This window comes from Indicator indicator, chromosome Z (genome assembly GCF_027791375.1).
Source record: "Indicator indicator isolate 239-I01 chromosome Z, UM_Iind_1.1, whole genome shotgun sequence".
Taxonomy (NCBI): domain Eukaryota; kingdom Metazoa; phylum Chordata; class Aves; order Piciformes; family Indicatoridae; genus Indicator; species Indicator indicator.
The window spans coordinates 29,758,171-29,782,182 of NC_072053.1; the positions used below are offsets into that span (position 1 = coordinate 29,758,171).

A 24,012-nucleotide genomic window follows, 5' to 3' on the forward strand; every position below is an offset into this window, starting at 1 on the left:
CCCTTGAGGTTCTGGCTCAAAGAGTAGTCCTCTAAGTCTCCCTTGCATAGCTAAAAAAAAAAAAAAAAAAAAAGAGCAGACAAAACCCAAACAAACCAACAAACAAAAAGACCTTTTTGAGTAACCTAGCAAAACAGGCCATTGCAGACACGGAAGCATTGCTGTTTCTCAATTATTTTCTCTATTTTAGAACATGTTCCTACAGCCTGTGCAAGGGTGGATGCATTACGATCTCATGGATACCCACGAGAAGCACTGAGGCTAGCAATAGCTATTGTTAACACACTAAGAAGGCAGCAGCAGAAACAGCTGGAAATGTTTCGGACTCAGAAGAAAGGTAAATATGGGGAAGAGAGAAGGGCATGTGAGGTGACAATAGCACTGGGCTGGAATTTTGCGTGAGAAAACTGATTATGAAACTAAAGTGAAAGACTCTTCTATCCAAACTGTCATAGTGGTAATGTCATATTATGACATATGTTGGAAATTTCTGTGTGCTGGGTTGTGAGCTGTGCAGGGCAAGGGCTCTTCTGCCTTCTGCAAAGATATGACACCTTTATTGCAATCAGGGTTTTTTCGTTACATAGTGAAAATATTCACCCTGTGTAGTTTAGAGGCTTTTAAACAGAGCTTTGCATTTGGCATGTCAGGTGTTCAAAATACCTTTTCTGATCTGACATAGAATTTAGCTGAACTATATATTTCTGAGGTGTAAGCCTGAAGTTGACATAGAGGATAACAATGAGGTGAAGTCTGCAGTTTGGAAGTTCGTTCTAAAAGTCTCTAACGATGCTTAAAATTGTAATGTTTCTGAATGAAGATGGATTGTTTGTTTTGGTTGTTTTTGAAACATAGTTTTGTATAAAATATTCTGTGGTGTTCCTCTGACCACTCCCCCTATTTTTTTATTTTTAACTTTTTTTTGGTGGGGAGGGAGAACATTCAGATACAGCATCTATGCCATGTGATTCTTGCTACCCAAAATAATCCTTCACTGAACTTTGTTATTAGTTTGCAGTGACAGTGGAAGAAGAAAATGGTTTTGTAGTTAAAGAATGCAAGTGGAAAAACTGAAACTACTTTCTCAGTTGCTACAAGAATCCCTTAATCCAAACTTTATTTTAGATCTTTGTTTCTACTCTTACCTATGTGTATACTCATGCATTATAGGCAAAAGTACCAGTGTGAAGCCATGTTTAAATTTTTCAAGTATATGTGCAAATGTCTTCCAAGAAATGACTATTTAGAAGACAATGTGGACATCTGACTTTAAAAAAATTATCCTGCAGTTCCTGTGTGCCTCCATTTATTTATTTTCCTTTTTCTTTTTTTTCCCTTTTTTTCTATGGTATCCAAGGAACAAGGGATTTTTTTTTGAGCACCATTGTGGATCTTATATTGGAACAAAACTTTATATTATTACATAGGATAACTTGCTAAGTCTTTTTATCATATGTCTTTTCTTAATGTATTTCCTTAAAAGCTTTTCTAGCTTCTCAGAGTGGCTAAGCTGTGTGTGTTTAAGTACCACTAGTAGGTGTGAAGGGTCTGCTGCAAGTGTACTTGTCTTCTTCATTCCCAGTTGCTAATGCAGTATTGAGATAGTCAATAGTTCTGTTAAATTCCTTTCCCTGTGAGCAGTTTCTCTATCTGACAACTAATACTATGCTATTATAAAATAAAACTGGAGTGCATGAAATGTAATCTGTCCTTCTCTGATGTTGTTTTGTCACTTGCTGATTTTTTTTATTTTTTTCCTCTTATGTTTGGGATTTTTTAAAGACTTAAAGCCACAAAATATGTCAGTCTCCTCTGTAAGCAGATGAATTCTGCAGCTACAGCCCAGCTTTAGATTTTAGTTCAGCAAAGGCCACATGCTTCAGCTTGGCTTGTATTCATGTGACTGATCTGACGTCTATGAAACCACTTGAATGACGTAAAGCTAAAAATCTACGTGACTGAAGGACTGAAGCCTTTGTTTGGCATGACAGAGTGAGGCTCATAAGTAGGCGCAATAAGTCAGTTAGAAGTCACTGTAATTATTCCTTTTGGGTAATGTTACTTGCCTGTAACTAACAAATAATGTTAGTAAGTCAGTGTTGTTAGTAAGATAGTAAGACAGTGTTTTACTTGTTTATTTTTCATACTGTGTATTGGTGGATTCTTTGAAAAAACAACAAAACTAAACAGCACCCTTCTGAAAGTGTGACTGTTTTGTTTTTTTAGCCCCATATATTTAGACAGGCAAAAACAGGATTTCAGAGCTCTATGGCAATTCCTATGGTTATTTGGAAAGATGACACTTTGTGAAGGAGAGCAGGGGCGGATAGATACAAGTTAGTGTGTAACACACAGAGAAACAGAACATCCATAGCGACTTGTATACCATTTCTAAATGGTGGCCCACAATTTATCTGATCTTTCATAGTTCAGTTGTGTGTGTATCTAGAAGGAAAAAAGTTGAGAGTTGTAGTCAAAGAGAGCTGTTGTCATGAGACTGTTGGTAAAAGAAAGGACTCATGGAATCCCTAACATCTGTTACCACAATCACACATCTTTCAATTCACTGTGCTAAACAATTTTTTTTCATGTTCTAATTGAATGGTGAGTGAGGGCCACAAACAAAAGTATCCATGAGGGTATTTTTTAATTGAAAATTTAGAATGACAAAAATGCTCTTGGTCTACTCAAAAGACATTTCTTTTCCTTGTATACATAATTTAAACTTTCTTTGTGTTTTTAAAAAGGACATGCCACCCTGAGTTTGTTATTTTAAAAATATTTAGATGTGGGATAAGCTTATTATATTTTATTAAATTGGAACGTATTTTATGATTTTTTTCATTTCTTTCATATTAACTTAAAATGTCAAAATGGTACTATGTCTTTTTTAAGTGGGAAAACTGGTGTATATATTTTGCCAAAAAGAGTTATCTGCTGTAATTATCAGCAGATACTTTCAGAAGAGTTACTGGTATCAAGTTAGAGATTTTGACCCATAAGGCACTTTGCTAGTGCTCAAACCACTTGGCCATTATTCTTTTTTTCCTGTTTTAACAAGTTCATAAAGGGCAGTGAACTCACCCTGAAAAATGCTTTATTCTTCTAAGCAAAAGCTACTGCAATATTTTGAATTCTCTACCAAGGTCATTTTAATCACTTTATAATTATTTTGAGGGACTTACATGCGTTCATAACTCCCTCCACCTTTTCTGTCACAGAACTTCTTCACCGAGGAGTAACCTCAATAACAAATCTTGAAGGTTGGGTGGGACATCCCTTGGACCCCATTGGCACCCTCTTCAGTAGCCTGATGGAAGCCTGCAGGGTGGATGATGAGAGCTTCCATGGATTCTCAGACTTCATGGGTAAGGCCAAACAAAGGAAACATTCTATGCACCTTAATTTACTGGACAATTTTTCTGTCTTGCCTTTCTGAACCAGATTTAAAAGCTATTGTTTGTATAGTGGAAAAACTCACATTTGCATTCCCTAAGAAAACACAAGAGAAATAAAATACTTAAAGTAAAATATGAAAGCACTTAAATTACCGGTTCCTCATTCTTGAACACAATTCCATGCTTCACACTGGAAATAAAACCAAGTAAGATTCTTTAGTAGCAGTCTTTTCCACATGGATTGTTCTGTCGTGTTTCTGAGAAAGTTTGCAGGATCACAGAAGTGCTGAGTTTGGACAACACATCTGGAGATCTAGTCCACCTGCTCTGCTCAGAACAGCATCACCTAGAACACATTGCCCAGGACTGTGTTCAGTTGAGTTTTTAATAACTCCAAGAATGAACACAGTACATTTCTTGGCAACCTCTTGCAGTATTCAAAAATGTTTTCTTATGCTCAGGTAGAATTTCCTGTATTTCAGTTTGTGCCCATAGCCTCTTGTTCTGTCACAGGAAACCACTGAGAGGAGACTGTCATGGTGTTCTTTACAGTTTCCTTTCAAATATTTATCTACTTTTGTAAGATCCTCCTGAGCCTTCTCTTTTTGAGGTTAAGAAATCCCACCTTTCTCACTCTCATTATATGAGAGATACTGCAGTCCTTTAATCATCTTTGTGGCCCCACACTGAATCTGCTCCAGTACGTCCATGTGCTGGGGAACCCACAACTGGACACGCTGCTCAACGTGTGGACTCAGTCAGTGCTGAGCAGAGGGAAAGGATAACCTTCTTTGACCTGCTGGCAATGCTTCTCCTAATGCAGCCCAGAGTGCTAGAGGAGTTCTTAGATGTAGTTTACACAATAATACAAATGGATGACCACTTAAAATTGATCACATATGTAGTCTATAAATGGTATTAATGGGAAAGTAGTGTTGCAGTATCAATACATGAGTTAGGATAGGATTTTAATTTCAGTAGTTCATTCCCAGGAGCATAACTGATTCATTCCTTGGCCTCAGCCTCTTCTGTAGTAACTTCTTCTCACCTCAGTAGTAGCTTCTTCTCATCACTCGTGTGGACAGAAACTGAATTTATGCCACTTCCCGCAGCTCTTTTGTATGCACATCTGTAGTCTTTTTGTGGCTTTGCCTCAGAACTCCTTTTATTCAGTTAGATTTTCTTCAACACATTTCCTATATCCCCCAATTATGGAAGAACTTTTAATTGAAAGAAATTTAAACGAAACTTCTAATCGAAAGGAATATAATTTTACTTGAAAGAAATCGTAAATCGGGTCCTTTGCACTTATTAAACAAACAAACAAAACCCAGAGACAAACCCCATGAAATGGAACCAGTATGTGTGGGAAATAACTTCCTTATAGACATGTATATGGCTTGGTTTCTTTGGAATTTGCTTGTAATCTTTCCTAAAAGAAGAATTTCTAGTATTAGTAATGTACACTTATCATAAATCCAACTGTAACAAGTAACAAACCTGAAAAGAGCACTAACGAACAGAAGATGCTTTAAAGTTGTGGAGTTCCCAGGCTTACTGTGTTTGGAAATTCCTAATGGCTTCAAGCAAATCTATGCAGGTGAATGAGCACCTTTCCCTACCTCTTATAAAACAAGCCTTCAAGGAGATCCAGAAATGAGTGGGGGGGGAAAAATTGAATTCAGTCTTCCAATTCTGATGTCATTAACATAAAACTGGAGAGGCTGTCTTTCTCTAAATCGTGGAGTTTAAAAATGAAAACTTTTATTTTTACTTGATTGAGTTATTTAAAACCTAGTCGGTGTGTTTATTTCTGCCATGTGGAATTGGATGAGATATTTTAGATTGGATCATTGGATTTTAAGATTGTGCTACTAATTTAAATAATTTGAAAAATAATTATACAGAGGAAGCATTTGTATGTGTGGCATTGTGGGCAGATTATATGTTAAGAATGATTTGATGATGTGTTTTGCTTTCTTTGTCACCTTACAGAGAACATGGGGCAATGCAAATCTCTGGAGTACCAGCACCTGCCTGCACATAAGTTCTTAGAAGAAGGGGAATCTTATTTAACACTGGCTGTGGAAGTAGCATTGATAGGGCTGGGACAGCAACGAATAATGCCAGATGGTTTATATGCACAAGAGAAGGTTTGTCGAAATGAAGAGCAGCTCATTTCTAAGCTACAGGAAATTGAATTGGATGATTCTCTGGTGAAGATTTTTCGAAAACAAGCAGTCTTCCTGTTAGAAGGTAGCTTAATATAGATGCTAACTGCTCTTTAAACTATCTTCACTTACTCAAGCACACAGAACTGCTATTGCTGTGGAAACTGCCTTTCAAACTCCATATTTTTTCTATGTACAACTCAAACGAAGTTTTGTTTCCAGTCTTTCATTAAAATCAAACATACTTTAGATATTATAGGACTATAAAGATAAGGTGTCTATTGCGCTGTAAGCTCAACACTTTGATTGCATTTTGTTCTTTAAATTTGTTGCTTATCATAATCTCAGTATCTTGATTATACAGCCGAAGCTGACAATTAAGTAATACAGACATCAGTATCATCAACATTTTCCAGACAGCAAAATTTTGAGTACCCTTGTGTCCTGAAAAAGGACCTGGCAGCTTTGTAAATGTGTGAAGATTTTCAATCTTGGTCCCCAAGTGAGGAGCTCAGAAAATTCACTTGGAATTGCTGGGATATAAATGTAACATTTTATGTGTAGCAATAGGAAAAAACGCCTTTGAAGTTTGTGTCATACATGAATATCAAAATATGTGGTCAAACACTGAGGTTTAAGGCCTAGTCTTGTTACTGAATTTTGACCAAGACAATTTGTGTGTGGCAATTAGCTGGTGTGTTGCAATAAAAGTCTATACCAAAAAGTGCATCTTTTGCCTTGGCTTTTAGAAAGATATAATATAGGTAGCACTTCAGCCTTCTTTTCAGAGAGCAGCCTCATGCATTCTGAGCTCACATTTCTGTTATTTCAAATGAAAGCAAGAGCTTTAGAGGAACTAATTAGCCAAAGGCATGGTCAAAGTTCTGAGTGTTTGCTCAAGGGATGGTGGGGGGAGTATGCTATTGCTGTAGGTAAGTTATGAAGATTGTTACACAGCAGTCTGGTTTTGCTTTCTTTCCAAAATACATTTTTCTTTCAAAACTTTCTCTGTAATGGAAGAGGTGCCGTATATTGTTTAGAGTTCTCAGCTTGGATTCACTATTTTTGCCCTGATCCTTAAGGACTTTGTTACTTACTCGTGGTGCAATTTGAAACTCCAGAGAAGCCACACCATATGGAGAGTTTCTGTTACAGTGTGGCTATATTGCTGCTGTGGCTACTCACTGGATTCAGCTGTTAACCACCATAAAGGGATCCTGTGGATTATAAAATCATGAAGAAAAGGCAGGATTTCTCTAAAGCGTCATAAGATAATTCTTGTTTACTGATTTGATCACTACATTTTAAAAAATGTTTTCCTAGAGTAGTAAACAAGTAATCACAGCAGGAAATCTAATATGACCACCTACAAAACTGCTGTGATGAGCAGCATGCAACAATGCATTTCTGTGTACTGAGAAACCTGGCTTTCCTGCATAGCTGCATTTTATTCCAGGATAGGCAAAACTATCAGCTCACATGAAGTAGAAACTGCAGTGATTTAAGATACTAATTGTATCAATTGTGTTTGTGTAGTTAAAGTCTTGTAGATGTAATAAAGAAAGCCTAATCCAATATTAAGCTGATTTCTATGCTGTTAATGCAGATTAATGGATGTTGTATGTAGCTACCATTTGAGTGCGTGGGAAAGAGGAACCTAAGACTGTTTCACAAGAGCTGTTCTAATTTTTTGCTTGACTGCTAAGTTAATGGCAGAATATATTTTCATATAAATGTGTTGTCATGTATTCTTCGTGTCCCAGCTGAGTTTCTGACTGGACCACCAACTGGCAACACAGATGAAATGGCTTCTTTCATTGAAGCAATGCCAGTTAGTTTTGAATGGCTTTCAACTTCATTTTAAATAATTATGAGATACACTGTCACCTACTAAATCTTCACTGACATTTCCATTGTAATCAGCCCCAGTCTTCAGAAATGCCCACCTATGGAGCTCAGAATTTTTTCATGCCTAGTGATTTTTATCTTTGCTTGTTGTGCTAAGGCATTGGTCAGAAAAACATTGCTGAAGCAGCTTGGCTGTTTCTCCTCGTCTGCTCACTTTGTGTGCTTCAGTGTAGAGTCGGCCATGTGAGTTTTAAACGGTGCTGGCTGCAATTTAATTGACATGGCTGCACCGAATAAGTGTGTTTGTGTGGTCATTCTGAGTTCTGAGTGTTTGCTCAAGGGATGGTGGGGGGAGTATGCTGTTGCCCATCCAAGTGTGGTGGGTTGGAGCCTTCAGTAGAAGTAGTAGCTTGTAGGACTGCTGACTGCTTCTCTGTAATAACAATCTACTTATACTTAACGTGATACTCATACTCTGTATCTAACAGCATTTAATGCTTGAACCTCTAGTCACTAGTGAAAAATGGTTTGAAATACTTTTCCCTCTAACAATCCTTAGGTTGCAGGGAAAATGTAAAAATGGGATTCATATGCACTACAAACATTCAGAACTCATCAGGGCAACAGTTGGACTTGACTTTTTGTTCTTGCCATCCTGACACTGCTGTTAAGAAGTTGAAATATTAATGCTGGCTGCACTGACTGTGAGCAAAATCTATTGCTCCAAAAATGGGGATAGCGTTGCCAGGACAAACGGGTTTTTGGCTATAATGGACTGACAAAACCAGCTTTGGTACAAGATCTGATGTAGTCTTTTCTAGAGATCAGGTCTGGACCAAAGGTTTATTTAAATGCCTAATATCAGGTGAGGCATTAGCAGGGATCAGGTGCTGCTGTGGTGATTGGTCATGTAACTTTAATTGAAGATACACGTTTTTCCACTGCAACCATTCCTTTTTTTTTTTCCTGATGGATTTGTGATAAAGCAGTTGTGCACTTACAGGGCATGTAGGTATTCAAATGCACAATGTAGCTATGTGGAGGCAGCGCTAGGATTATCACTTTCTCCTTTTTGTGTACTATAGGCTTTACAGAATGAGCCCTGTAGAGTGCTGGAACCATTCTGTCATTTTTATGTGCACTGGTAGGGTGCTCAGTCCTATGCAATTTGCAGTCTTTTGTGGTCTCAAATAATATATGGTATTTAATATACTTGTAACACATGGTATATGTGTGATACGCATAACACATTTCATAGGAAATACCATGTTACCTCTTGTGCAGCAAACTCTGTCTGAATACTAATTCTAACTGAAGGTATAGTGAATGCTTTTAAAGGCCTAGAAAATTAGTTTTAACAGTATGTAAATCATGATGTTCTCTTTCTGTTTCCCACAGCTGGACCATACAGTGGTTTAGGTGAAGTCATCCATCGAGAGAGCGTTCCAATGCACACATTTGCCAAGTATCTCTTCACCTCTCTCCTACCTCATGATGCTGAATTAGCATACAAAACTGCACTGAGAGCCATGCGGTAAGTACTCATCAGTTGAAAGAGCACAAGGTGTTGGGGAAAGAGGAAGAAGCTTGGCCTAGCCTTTTTTTCTAAAAGGAGCATTCTTCCCTTTAAGAAGAAATTATTTTGGTTCTGTCATCTGTAAAAGTAATTCATGTCTTTAGTAACTACCATCTAATCATTTATAAAATACACAATTAGTTTATCTGCAACTGTAAAACAGAATTCTCTATTACAAATCCTTCTAGAATCCCACTCTTGGAGCACATGGTTTCATATTAACCAAATGACAGCTTTAGCACATGTGTCACAACCTGGCTTCCAAAGTCAACCCTGGGCAGCAGGCATGGGGGTCATGCTAAGATTTAAAATTTCACTTGGAGTAAATTAAGGTGAAATGACACTAAACTGCTGATGAATTAGGTTTATTTGATCCAACGAAAAACTCCCAGTAACTTGCACCTTAAGGACATTTGATTGGACTGGAGCAGAGGGAAAATGGGAAGAAAAGGGAGAGGAAAAAAAGAGAGAGTGAGTTAAAAAGGAAGAGAAAAAGAAAGATATCACCACCCCTTGGATCCAGTGAAATTTTCACAGGATTAGTCCAACTTCTTGGTGATGGGTGTACATCCCAGCAGGGTCTTCTGTGGTATGTACAATATGTGAGCACCAGAACAGTCAGTCTTTTTATCCACTTTTGGCAGGAAGTGGTGGCAGGACGGGTCGTCCCTCCAAATCACAAAGGACTATCACACACGTGTGTGGTGTGGTTGCGTGGGTGTGTATGCAATGGTATTGGTGAGGAAATGAGGACTGAGGCATCTCACCAATAGTAGTGCTGCTTAGCCTGTTTGTAGGACTGTTTGTTCCTCTGGCTTTCTTTATAAATAAGCTTTCAATGGTAGATACTTAAACTGCATGGTGTAGTCTGAACCAGTACTTCTTTTCTTGTGCTTTGTAATGAAGCAGTCCTACCCACTTCTGGGTGAATGTTAGGCTTTAAATGGAGTATGTCATATGACAACCAAGTGTCTGACTTGCATCCCATTTTTCTTCAGTAATCAGGAAAAATGTTTCTTAAAGAATGCTTAGTGTCTGCATAGGTCAATGACCAATCATGGCAGCTCTAAGTATTTTAGTTCTCTCTCTTCCAAATCACAGAATAGAAGGGGTCAGAAGGGAATCTGAAGATTATCTAGTCCACCCTTCTGCTAAAGCGGGGTCACCTACATCACATTGCACAGGAACATGTCCAGGGGGGTTTTGAAGGACTTCAGAGCAGGAGACTTCACAAACTCACTGGATAGCCTGTTCCAGTGTTCTGTCATCCTCAAATCATCTGTTGCTGTCTTACTTTTTGAATGCTAATTTTAGTGTGTGAAACAGTAGGAAAGCAATGGAAGCTGATGCCATAAAGCCTTTCATGCATACACCTCAAGTCTGCAGGGAAAGGATTGTGCTGACTTCTATGTATAGTTCTCTGCTTGCAGCCCTGAAGCATATGGAATGGAGCCTTAGAGAATGTGGATCTGCAGTGACCTAGTTGACTGCTCGCTTGGAATCTGAACTTGAACGTTTGCTTTAGTTGGACTGATCCTTTCCTTGTTAAACCTGAATTTCACCCAAGCTTTGGGAGCTAGACTTCAATGGCAATGTTTAATCACAAGGTGGCTTTGCTAAAACCTAGCTAAATAATTGATGTTTGAAAAGGGAAAAAAACCCAAACAGAAGTATGCTGAATCTGCTTGTACTTGTTCTAATGTTCACTAATCTTGCCAAAACTGCATGAAACCCTCAATTCACAACAGCATTCCTTTTCACAGCAAAAGGCTATAGAACCTGGCAATAAAATTCAAAAGTGACAAAAGATTTCCCAAGACAGTCTCTTTCTTTCATGCTCTTTGTCTGTTTACTGTTACTCATAACCTCATAATCCCTTTTTGTATTGGGTAGCTAGGATTTTTACTGTTTATTGAAACCATTTATTAATGCATCTTTCGCCCCACCCTCTCTCTGGAAAAAAAATTCATCTGAAGAGTTTGTCTTTTTTTTTTTTGCATATAAAGCTGTATGAAGAGGCACCTGAGTTGTACTAGGGAAGAGATTTGATTCTTGATAGGAATCAAAAGAAAAATTTGTTAGGTTGTTTCTTTCTTTCTTTTTTGGTTTTTGTTTTTGTTGGTTTTTTTTAAATATTAGCATCCACATACATGTGTCTGAAAATGTAAATATGGCCTGCTAGTAATTATTTGAATGATGTGTTCTATTTATATGTGGCTGCTAAATACCCTCATAGTGAATAGCTAGACACTGTCATATGCTGCAGAAACCCACAGAAAACTGATGGAACTTAAAACTACTGTACTGTGAGAAGACATGCACTCCAGTTACTTACAGAACTTAGATATTCATTTATTGTTTAAATTATCTTATTCCATATGAAATATTCTATCACAAAAAAAAATCATAATGCATTGGATTTTCAATATTCAGTATTGCAGTTTTATTAGCAAAAGGGACCCAATTTCCTTTGTCCTCCCTGATGACTTCTTGCTAGAAAATCACTTGCATATGAAAACTGGTAGAAGCAGAACTCAGATATTAACTCTGCCCTGATCAAGAGGCTAAGCACCAACAAGGCTTTTCTTCTGGACATTGTCTTACACCTGTAATTTGATTTCTCATCAACCACTTAGGTCCTGAAACTGTGAACTAAAATGCTTATTTTTGTTCACTTCTACTTTTGCATTGACATTCAGATAGTATCCACTGTACTGCTTGTATCTAGTGTATTATGAGGGACATCAGTTTGGTCTCTGTTGCAGTAATTATTTGTGTGATAGTAGTCAAAAAAAGCACATTATTTTGGATTTTCTGAGTATGAACTCTCCTTGGTGGATAAAACTGCTGTAGACTGGCATGTACTCAATGGAATCTTCACTTCAGGATTAAAATACTGATTCTGAAAAGTAATTTTAAAGGGAACTTCCTCTGTCACTTTTTATGGTCAGAGTTTAAGGATTTTAATGTAGTTTAAGGACTTTAAATGTAGCCGTAGTCGAAAAACAGAAGGCCCTTTTTGGACATAAATTTATGTCTGAATTTATTGCAAGGTCAAAATCTGAATGACTTGGTGGCTATCCTTCTCCCTTACTTTGAACATTTTTAAGTGAAGAAAGTGTGTTCCAAATATTGAAAAATATTTAAATGTTCTCCAATAGTAATACAATCCTACTCTACTTTCAGAGACTGAAACAAGTGAGGGTTTCAAGTGTCCACTGTATGCATGATGCAGAGAGTCTCTACTGCCTTGGCTAATCTCTGGAGAGCTTCTGCAGATGCCCAGTGATGCAGGCAAAATTGGCAAATAAACTTTTAAGATTCCCCAAGAAAATAAGGCATTTTTCCTTCTTGTTTTTTTTTTTTTTAGTAACCAGCAAGGGACATTTCATGAACAAGTGTTCTTGCGGCTTTAATTTTGCTCATGAGTAACCTAATGTAATAATGATTTAATGAAAGAGGATTTCTTCCTTATTTCAGGTTGCTAGTATTGGAATCTACTCCTCCTTCTGGAGACATGTCCCGCCCACACCACATTGCATCAGTTGTTCCAAACCGGTATCCCCGCTGGTTCACCCTAAGTCACATTGAATCCCAGCAGTGCGAGCTGGCATCGACCATGCTAACAGCAGCCAAAGGTACATTGCAGTCAGTATTAAAACAAATGTATGCTTTTTAATATTGCTTGGAGTAAACAGACAAAACTGGTGTTTAGGAATCCAAATTGCAGTCTCACAGGAGCTTGAAATGGGTACCACAAACTGAACAGGCTTAAACCTGTCACTTAATTTTCTGGCAGAGTAGTTAAATTAGCTAGATGGTAGCCAGATGAGTTTGATTTGAGGCCGGTGAGATAGCTCTTTGTTCTTCTGACACATTGCATTAGACTGTGAGACCCAGGAGTGGACAAATCACTTCTAAAGTTTACAAATCAGTATGACTTTTGGCCCTGTTATGGACTGGCACTATGAGGCACTAGAGAATTTTGTGCTGCCTCTTTTGTGTGTCTTTTATTCCTGCGATTAAATTGTGGAAGATTTCTGATAGCAAAGTGTGTATAACTGAAACATTATACGACTGCATAGCAATAGCATGTTCAGATATATCTCTGGATGTTTTTGGTTATTTCTGTTTATACGTTGCAGGTGATGTTCGGAGACTGGAAACAGTGTTAGAATCTATCCAGAAAAATATCCACTCCTCATCACACATCTTCAAACTTGCCCAGGATGCATTTAAAATAGCAACACTCATGGACAACTTGCCAGACATCACTCTTCTGAAAGTTTCACTGGAGTTAGGTCTCCAGGTATTTTCCTCATTCATTCCCTCATTCATTATTTATTACAGCAGAAGAAAGGAATTTGATCCAGTGTTGGTGGGCATAGCTTTTAAACACTGAGGACCATACCATCTTTGGGCTTTATTTGGAGTTTTTAGATTCTGTTTTCTTATAAAAAGCTCAATGAAAACACAGACCCTTAAGGGTCTGTGCAGGCCCTTTGTACCATTCAGGTGGAAGACGGAGCTGAGACTGGCTGACTGCAGGCACTCTTCTGTTTGGGCATGAGAGGACAAGTGCAGTGGATTCAGGAGTATATGTAGGGCTGGCTACAAAGCAAAGTTATTTTGCTTGCCAGAAACTCACTGTATTTTCTGCATGGCCTTGAGGGGTTTCTTGCTATTCCTTCTCTTTTATTCCACTAAATGACATTTGGTAGGTGTTTGTTGAATTACTAGAGAAAGCAAAGGTAATCAATAACAAGTTGTTTCTAAACTGAACCATGCTAATAGCAGCCCTCTTCTTCCTTCATCAGAATCCTATGCACTATAAGCTGTGAGACAGTCAGATTCAGTGTACTCAGCTCAAAGTGTACAAGAACGTCAGATCAGTTTTCAGGCTCTTAGGAGAGACTTTGCAAGCTTAAAGGAGACATCTAAGTTTCGGCTATCTGGAGTAACACTGCCTGACACAGGCAACCTTGAAATTTACGCAGTTCCTTTCCAAAAAAAATTATTTCTTCATCCCTCTTCAGGGAATTAGAAACGTGCAAAGATCAGAGAAACACTTAGCGATTTTCTTCAGTAAGCTAAACTCCAAAGACTTCTGGGAAAAGGATATTATCCTGGTCACTTGTCATGCCAAAGAAGAGTGCTAGATGTTTAGAAGCTAAAGTCTTTAATTGGAGAACTGAGGCTCTGTATGCATTGTTAGCTTTTCATATTCCTGAGGTTGCTGTGGAATTCTGCTTCTTTTTTCACATCTTGATATGCTTTTCCTGAAATGTTTGTTTACGTGGGAGAAAGATCCTTATGACTGACCTGTGTGTCGCTTCAAGCATTCATCATTCACTGGCGGCAGCACGCTTTGAGTATCACTGTATTGATGGAATAACCCTTTGTGATTGGTGGTGTCTTCAGAATGACTTCAGTGAGATCAAGTAAAAGAAATAACATGAACCCCTACTTTCTTCTCAGTTCTAAGGCTTGAAACAAACTGGCTTTCCTGCAAAAACCTTAGCATCAGCACTGTCTGTAGTGGCCTACTGGAGGCCTACCATAGCAGAAGATACTGCTTTCCTCTTCCCTGTCCCCCTGACTTAATGGCAATTAGATTGTCTGTCTGTATTCACTATCTGGAATCTAACTACTTAGGACATTTATGTTCTAAGAAAACTTTCTCCCCTCATGTACTAAACTAAACATCAATGTCCTCACTGGTACACTGTTTTGCTTCAGGTACAGCAACAAGTTGGCATGGCTGGGCTCCAGAGATGATACCAACAATTTCACAACTCTGTCACTTGAACTTCTGTGACAGAAAAGCCTCTTCTGTTTTTCTAGATTTGGGAGTAATGTATAGCCTCCTGGGTTCTTTACTGCTATTTCCAATGGCAGCATGTGTTATGTGACTTAGCAGAGGGAAGGTTTTTAAACTGGTTGGGAAGGAGTTCATCAGCATGGCTAAAGTGGCATGGAATATCTCAGGTGTGTTCGGTTTCAGAACCTTGCTGGCACAAATACTGTGAGATCTGCAGGTACTTGAGGGGCTTCTGTTCCTCTGTTTGCCTGTTGTATACACCATTCAAGGCAGTATTCACACACACATGCAAGTAAGTACTGCTAGCAGAACTCCTGAGCCGGTTAGTACAGGTAATCACACAAAGTTGCTGTCTTTTTTCCCCCCAAATCTGTGAAAGAATAAATGGGTAAATAGGCCTCCTTCCAGTGTGCATGACAAAGATTTCTCATTGGTGAAGGAGCTGCTTGAAGTGGGCAGATTTAGACTAGATGTAGGAAGAAAGTCTTTACAATGAGGGTAGTGAGACATTGGAACAGGTTGCCCAGGGAGCTATAGATGCCTCCTTCCCAAAAGTGATCAAGGCCAGGCTGGACAGGGCTTTGAGCAACCTCACCTAGTGGAAAGTGTCCCTGCCCATGGCAGGGAAATTGAAAATAGATGATCTTTAAGGTCCCTTCCAAACCAAGCCATTCTATGGTTCTAATGATTGGTTGGCTATTTCTTGTACATCTTACAAGTGGTGAGATCTTCTGTTCCTGTACCAGAGAGATCCTCTCTTGCCCCGAGAGGGACAAAAGAATGACACTCACACAGACGGATTGGAGAGTGATGGAAAGTTTAAATGGAAAAGCAATTGGTGAAACTACAAAAACTACAAAGCATAGTGCCAAGAATATCCCAAAGCGTACAGAGCCTCTTCCATAACATCCAAAGGCTTCCCAACTCTTCCCTTCTCCCACCTGAGGGTATACCCAAAACCCCCAGGACTCTTTCTTCCCCCCCCTCTTCTAGGCTAGTCTCAGGCTGGCCAGGTCAGAGACTGCCTCCCCGCCCTGCCCTCCCTTCTCCTCCTGGCATTAGGCCTAGACAGACCTAAGAGGCCTTGAGATACTCCCCCACCGTTACCAGATAGAGAGCATCTGCCACGGGAGCAGAGAGGGAAGAAAGAGGAAGAGAATGACTTTGCAGATGGATTTATAGGGCACAGGATTTATGGGTAGCAATACGCCGTTTCCTGTGTCCACCTTATTGGGTTGGAAATTTGGAACACCAGAGGTGTAACTCATGTGGCAGTAACAGGAGGCACCCAGCCTGAACTGCCACATTCCAGCCCTTATTTCATACCCATAATTCCTGCACCCAAGACATATCATCAGATTAGAAGCAATCTTTAGATGACATGTCTAGCAAAGTCCAAGTCTTCATCTGGGCGTCTTTCCGAAAAGTCTGTCACTCGGGCTCAGGTAACAGTTCCAGTTCATTCCAGTTCTTCTCCCTCATCCTGTGGAACCTCCCAGCGATGCAGAGTTCATTCTTCTGCCCGGTGAACTCTTCGTGGGTCTGATGGACATCCTGGCCACCTGGAAACAACCTCACAACTTCTCAATCAAACATTTCTCTATCCACTCAAGCGGCATGTTTCCACCCCTCTGGGCAATCGAGTCAGAACAATCAGGCTCCACGACTCGACTTCTTCCACCCCTTGCAGGCAACATCACGCTGAGACTTTCCAAAGCTGCACGGACCTTTCCCAAGCCCAGTGCTGACCGCTTCCAGCCGCGGCCCGAGGCTAATACGGATGCACACCACGCACAGGCACACCGCTCCCCCCGAGCGTACACATGCCGAGGCATGGAGGCATCCTGCTACACAGCCCTCCCCCGGAGAGGGAGTGGCTGCACTGCAACCCGCCAAGAAGAGAGGTGGAGCCAGGTGCTAGGCGCCATTTTCAGAACACATCCGAAAATCAGGGGAGAGATAACAATGGCCATCACCCGATATACGGAACGACAGAGCCGCTGTCACCTATGCAGCCACAGTGCAGATCAAAACTGCTGCCATCCCTCGGGCCACAACAGCGGCTTTTCCAGCCAAAGCTACACTCGCTCCCTGGGCCCTAGGAAGCAGCTTTTGAATTGGAGCCACTGCTCACCTTATTGGATTGCAGGAGCCACTGCTCACCTCCCCACTGCAGCTAGCCCCCACCACTGTGGGACAAGCGACTCTGGTCTGCTTACAGCAGTCCGTCCCCCTTCTCGGCTCCGCGCCACTCCACTCACTGCTCACGCCATGCGGAACAAAAGGGAAAGGGACAGGCACCACATTCTTAAGCTTTCCCCAGTCCCTGTAGCTACAGAATCGCTGCTGCCACCTTGGAATGGCAGGAGAGATTCCACGCCACAGCTATTCACTAGGCATCCGCTCGTAACCCATAAAACGGCCACACGGTTGCCCCGGCACAAAACCTTGAGCCCAACCACCAATACCAACAATGCCCAGATACCCATTTTAACTTTTCCATCTCTGCACTTCTCCAATCCAATTTGCAGAGTTTCCCACAGCAACCATCCTCTGCTACAATGATCTATGCTGGTTTGAAGGGCCAGACAGATCCTCTCTTGTCCCAGGTGGGACAAAAGAATGACACACAAAGAGATTGGAGAGTGATGGAAAGTTTAAATGGAAAAGCAATTGGTGAAACTACAAAGCATAGTGACAAGAACATCCCAAAGCGTACAGAGCCCCTTCCATAACATCCAAAGGCTTCCCAACTCTTCTCTTCTCCCCACCTCTTCCCTTCTCCCCACCTGAGGGTATACCCAAAACTCCCAGGGCTCTTTCTTCCCCCCTCACTGCTAGGCTAGTCTCAGGCTGGCCAGGTCTGAGACTGGTCCCCCCCCTCCTTTCTCCTCCTGGCATTAGGCCTAGACAGACCTAAGAGGCCTTGAGATACTCCCCCACCGTTACCTGATAGGGAGCATCTCCCATGGGAGCAGAGAGGGAAGAAAGAGGAAGAGAATGACTTTGCAGATGGATTTATAGGGCACAGGATTTATGGGTAGCAATATGCTGTTTCCTGTGTCCATCTTATTGGGTGGACATTTGGAACACCAGAGGTGTAACTCATGTGGCAGTAACAGGAGGCACCCAGCCTGAACTGCCACAGTTCCTCTGCAATGAATCTTTAAAAAGATCATCAACACGAAGTCAAGGTTGTTTTGTGGGGAACAGAGTTTGATTTTCAGATTAGCTATGTAATTCCCAGAGGCCTATCATAATTGCCAGACTTCATGACTTGTTGAGAAGCTGAGAAGCTCTCATCAATTGATAGCATAGACCTTGGAGAGATGTGGAGCTCCGTTTCAGGAAGAGCTAGCTCAGGAATGTATTGAACAGAAGTGAAATAGTTCTTTGTCTAAATGCGCTACAGTATAAATTAACTTAAATTCCTCCTTGGTCAGGACATCAATACATAATTTGAAATCCTTGTGTTTTCTGTCAGTAAAGGACCTCTCTCTTGCTGTTCTCAGCTTGTCAGTTTAATCAAATGAAAGGAAGTAAATTCCAGAGTAGCTTGTCAAGAAAGTTTTCCATGTCAAGAAACTAGATATGGTGTTGATTTTTTGCTTTCATGTCAGGACTGTCTATGCAGGCACTATTATTATGCCTACTATATATGCTGAAGGCTGTAGTAAAAGCTGATCCACCACATACCACTGTAGTGATGGAAGTTATCAGAGAAGTCAACTCTCACACCTTTTTTTTTCCTTCTCTCTAGCTCCTACTAGTAGCAGAATTTAACCCTGTATTTTCTCTTGGATTCATTCTGCTTTGGGGAAGTAGTATCGCTGTGGATAGTGGAAGAATTTTAGCCTTCAGTTTGTGTACATCGATACGGCAAGAGCCCTGAACTCCCTCCATTCAATGGACAGAATAGAACAGATAATTATCCTCCAAAGCATCAGGGCTGCCTATTTTTCTTTCAAAAACACTTAAAGCAAAGGCTGATTCCATGATTTACCTTAGCTGCGTTTTCATAATAGGTTGGGAAGCTCCTCACAGATCACTTTCCTTTCTTCTGAAATGGTGTTCTCCAATCTAGCACTTAGATTGCTGTTTATTTAAAATGATACTACAATGTGTAAGGACAGCAAAGCTGGCCTTACTGTCTAGCTTTGACTGATGTACAACCAGTTACCAGGGCCTCGAGGTGCGAATGTTTGGAGGCTGGCTTGGAACAACTCATGGTTGCTTATGTCTAGACTTCTTAAAGGTCATCTATGCATTTGTGCTCCACAGCAATCTTTTCGCTTTAGAATTGAGAGGGGATATGAACTGAGAGCTCTTCTACAAATGCTCCTGAATTCCAAGCTGTTTGTGAGTGCTTTTGTTGAGCTTCATATGTGAAAATCATTACTGAGATGATGACCTATTATGTTCTTTTTTCAACTGCTACAAATAGTAATACCATAGTATTGTAAGAGGAAAATTACTTGTGTCCTTCATTGAGGTATCTATGAAGTCTGTCTGTGTAGCTGAAGCAAGCTTTACATGCATTTTCCATGCAGTTTTGTTCTGAGAAGCAGAAATTGCAAATGATGTACATTGCAATCAGAGCTTAAAGTTCTTTTTCTAGGATTTTCTCATGGTTTTGTGATAGAACTTTGCGATTCTTTCTTGTTTGGAGAGAGAAATCATTGCTGTAGACTCCTTAGTAATACCTGGATATATCTGAAATTGTATATACATCTTTACAGAAAAAACAGTCACATCACAATACAGTATCTCCTGCCTGTATTGCTGGAGTCAATGAAAATGAATGTGAATTAGGGAAAAAATAGAGTTAAATTGCTTGGCAAGAATCATGGAATTGTAGAATGGTAGAGGGGTTGGCAGGGAGATCATTGAATCCAACGCCCCTGCCAAAGCAGGATCACCTAGAGCAGGATACATTTCCACTTTGATGACTGCTGTGCATGGACAGAGGGGATATGATATGATATAATTTAGTTTGAATAATGGCTAATTGATTGGGCTGTTTTTGTTGTTTGGGGGAACTTTTTTATGGGCTGTTCGTGTTGCTTCCCCAGGGAAGCCTTGAAAGATCTACAGTTGGAATTACTCTCTGCATGCCATTTTAACATAGTCGAGCAGTACTTTCTCAAATCTTCTGATGTATCAGCTAAAAAAGAGATAACAGTGGAGAGGGCAGGAGGCTACCATAATGTATTTGAGTAACTTTAAACTGTTGGTATATTGCCTTGGTTTGCAGTAAGTTTAATTTGTATTTTGTGTGGTTTAAGGTGATGCGAATGACGCTGTCAACACTGAATTGGCGACGGCGGGAAATGGTGAGGTGGTTGGTAACATGTGCAACAGAAGTAGGTATGTTCAAAGATGCTTTTGGTCTTGCTTGTCAGCATCCAAGTTCTGCAAATGTCACCCGTTTTCTGTTCATCTATAAAATTCCTTTGATGAGAAGGCATTCTGGCAACAATGAGTGGGTTTTTAAACACAGACCAAATCAGACAATAGTTGAGTAGTGCAATGTGACTTCTTTCTACCAGACGATGGGAGTATGCATAAACTGAAAATACCCCAGTTTTCCTTTTTGATGCCTACATGATGGGCTTGGGTTTGAGGCTGCAGTGGAGAAAAGGGTCATGATTCTGAGCTGTTCAACAACTTTGCCTGATCTGAAGGGTTAGGCTCTGAAAGGCAATGGGAAAGCTATCTGCTCAGCTGAGGGAAGCAGGATCAGAAAACAGGTGAAAGAAATGCTGAGGATGCTTCCTACTTTGTGGCAGACAGGATCCGATAAAGGGACTCTCATTGTTAGGGTCTTTTTTAAGCCCCCATGTAAATTCAAGCATAGCATGTAATGCATCTTTATTATGTGGCTATGACACTGGGGAAGCCTCTTGGGTTGCAAACCAAATATCAGTGCACCCATTATTAACAAGGAAAGGTAAAAATAAGGTGGGAGCAGAACCAGCCTTGTACTTAAGAGACAACAGTGGAAGGACAGTGCACTCAGCAAGATGTTCTGTTCATTTCTGGGCTTTGTCATAAATTTACTGTGTGTCTTGGTGAGGTGTCCCTTAGCTTCTGTATTCCAGTTTACCATCTGCAAGATAAGGATACATAATCTGAAACTGAAGATGAGCGTATTAAAAACTGTGAAGCTGTAATAAGTAAATAAGCAGCTGTGACAATGGGGAAAATATAAATACTTATGATAAGGGAGCAGTTTTAATTGTGACTAAAGTTAATTCTGGAAGGCATGTTTCCCTACTGTGTTTATTCCTTTTCATACATCTGAATTGGAATGCATCACATAAGTGCTTCTTGAGTTTCAAAGCTAAAGAGGATTTCACCTGCTTATTTTCTGGATTAGTTTATTCCTTGCTTTATGCTTAACTGGGAAATTAATGTTGTCAGTAGCATGGAAAAATAAAGTTTGCCTTTGTATGCCCTCAGCCAGAAAGTGATTTGCATCTGCAATTTTCCATTCAGTACTCTTGTTTTATTGCTTTTACATCTCTGCTAATATGATTATTGCTGAGGTTATCTCATGGATATTAGTGCCTCAACATTATTTTGTCCAGGTGCATATTTGTAAATAAAATGCTGGGTTTAATAATGTTTTAACTTGGTTTCTGTGTTTTTAAGTACCACATAAAGCACCTATAATGTATTGCAAAGTACTCTTGAGACTTGGTAAAGCAAGGAATCTGTTTATTTAAATGAAGTTCTGGTATTCTCTGGTTATGCTAATTGTAAATGAGTGCTTAGGAAGCTTCAGAGCCCTAAAGATAAAATAAGGACTGATGGTTATGGTTTAGGTGGGCTCACAGATGTGTGTGAACTTCCTCTGGCAAACAGGCACTCTTGTTGGCTATAGAGTTCAATTTATGGAACTCATTAGTCACTGTTTCTCTCTCCTTCCCCCTGCCAAACACACACAAGCAGACATGAAGTGATGCTAAGAAAAATATCTATTTCAGATAGTGTCCTGTAGTTCACATTGCTCAGAGTATTTTCCTAATGAGGATCTTGATGTTCAGGTACATATGGATTTGATACATGATGTATCTGAAAACCCTGGGAGTAGGTGTGAGTTAGGATTTTCATATCTCATATTAAGATGTGCTTTTTGTATTCTATTAAGGTTTGCACTGGTGCTGTATTAATAAAACTATTTGTCATAATTTCACATTCTTTTGTGTATGAGCTGTGCCTTGAGATGCACAGTGAGAAAAGCAGTTAAAAGTGCCTTTTACAAGTGTTCAGTGTGAGAAATGCTTTTGAGTAATATGATGAGACTAAATGAGCCAGAACTTGTCTTAGGATCACAGGATGTTAGGGGTTGGAAGGGACCTCCAGAGATCATTGAGTCTAACCCCCCTGCCAGGATCATAGAATCTAGTACAGGTCACACAAGAACGCATCCAGATGGGTCTTGAAAGTCTCCAGAGAAGGAGACTCCACAACCTCTCTGGGCAGCCTGTTCCAGTGCTCTGTGACCCTCACAGTGAAGAAGCTCCTCCTCCTGTTGAGGTGGAACCTTCTGTGTTATAGCTTACATCCATTATTCCTAGTCCTATCACAGGGTGCTACAGAGAAGAGCCTATGCCCTCCCTCTTTACACCCAGCCCTCAGATATTTATAGACCTTTACCAGATCCCCAGGTCTCTCAGCCTTTCCTCATAGGGCACATGCTCCAGTCTCTTAATCATCCTGGCAGCCCTCTGTTGGACTCTGTCCTGCAGATCCTTGTCCCTATTTAACTGGGGAGCCCAAAACTGGATGCAGTATTGCAAGTGGGGTCTTACCAGGGCAGAGTAGAGGGGGAGGAGAACCTCCCTCAATCTGCTGGACACACTCTTCACACAGTAGCCTTTGTTTCATGGTCCTTTCCTGCCATGCTGTCAGGTTTTTGCCATTCCTGCTGAAGAGCATCCTCTTGGATGTACTAGCAGCCTCTTAGATTTGTTGCAAATGTATTATCTTGCTGAGCATCTGTGTTTGCTAGCTTTTATCACTTGTGGATAATTTTTTCTTTCTCTTCCCAGGTGTTTATGCACTGGATAGTATAATGCAAAACTGGTTTACACTTTTCACTCCAACAGAAGCCACTAGTATTGTTGCTACCACAGTGATGTCCAACAGCACCATCGTCCGTCTGCATCTCGACTGCCATCAGCAGGAGAAGTTGGCTGGCAGTGCTAGGACGCTTGCTCTACAGTGTGCCATGAAGGATCCTCAAAACTGTGCCCTCTCTGCACTGACTTTATGTGAAAAGGATCACATAGCTTTTGAGACTGCTTACCAAATTGTTCTAGATGCTGCTACAACTGGCATGAGCTACTCGCAGCTTTTTACAATAGCACGATACATGGAGCACCGTGGTTACCCCATGCGAGCCTACAAGCTGGCCACTTTGGCCATGACACATCTCAACCTGAGTTACAATCAGGACACACACCCAGCCATTAATGACGTTCTGTGGGCATGTGCGCTCAGCCACTCCCTTGGGAAAAATGAGCTAGCAGCTATAATACCTCTGGTGGTCAAAAGTGTCAAATGTGCAACAGTACTTTCAGACATTTTGCGTAGGTGTACTTTGACCACTCCTGGCATGGTGGGACTTCATGGAAGGAGGAACTCTGGTAAGCTCATGTCACTGGACAAAGCCCCTTTACGGCAACTCTTAGATGCCACGATTGGAGCCTACATTAATACAACTCATTCACGTCTTACTCACATCAGTCCGCGACACTATAGTGAGTTTATAGAGTTCCTCAGCAAGGCACGAGAGACCTTCTTAATGGCTCATGATGGTCACATCCAGTTTACACAGTTCATTGATAACCTAAAACAAATCTACAAAGGCAAAAAGAAACTGATGATGCTGGTTCGTGAGCGGTTTGGTTGACAGAAGTGAGTGAATGAGGGGATATTGGGGGGGGTGGGAGGGTTGGTTTGTTTTTACTTGAGCCTGCCTTTGTATCCTTTTTAACTTAAAGAAACAGAGCCACACCGGTATTATATGTGTATAGTTTTGTTGAGTTTGCAAACTAAACTGTCATGTTGTGAAAGTTTGTGTGTTTAAATTTTTTTTCCTTTTTTTTTCCTGTTTTGTATGAGAGAGAGGTTAAAAAAGGTTTGGTTTACACTGAGTATATGTTGTCAAGTGGCAAAAGCCCACATCAC

General features: G+C 40.4%; 1 protein-coding gene across 2 annotated transcripts in view; it reads left to right on the plus strand.

The window, feature by feature from the left end:
- ZSWIM6 (zinc finger SWIM-type containing 6) overlaps positions 1 to 23,734 on the plus strand; it is a 121,117-nt gene extending 97,383 nt beyond the window's left edge. Inside the window, exons 7-14 of one of the 2 annotated variants that reach the window (XM_054397385.1) lie at positions 191 to 337; positions 3,222 to 3,368; positions 5,394 to 5,654; positions 8,816 to 8,951; positions 12,474 to 12,631; positions 13,139 to 13,302; positions 20,100 to 20,181; positions 22,872 to 23,734. In XM_054397385.1, the coding sequence (XP_054253360.1) occupies positions 191 to 337; positions 3,222 to 3,368; positions 5,394 to 5,654; positions 8,816 to 8,951; positions 12,474 to 12,631; positions 13,139 to 13,302; positions 20,100 to 20,181; positions 22,872 to 23,734 (1,958 nt within the window). The remainder of the gene's footprint in view (positions 1 to 190; positions 338 to 3,221; positions 3,369 to 5,393; positions 5,655 to 8,815; positions 8,952 to 12,473; positions 12,632 to 13,138; positions 13,303 to 20,099; positions 20,182 to 22,871) is intronic. The other variant, XM_054397386.1, reaches the window with a different exon arrangement.
- Positions 23,735 to 24,012: the final 278 nt, after the last annotated feature.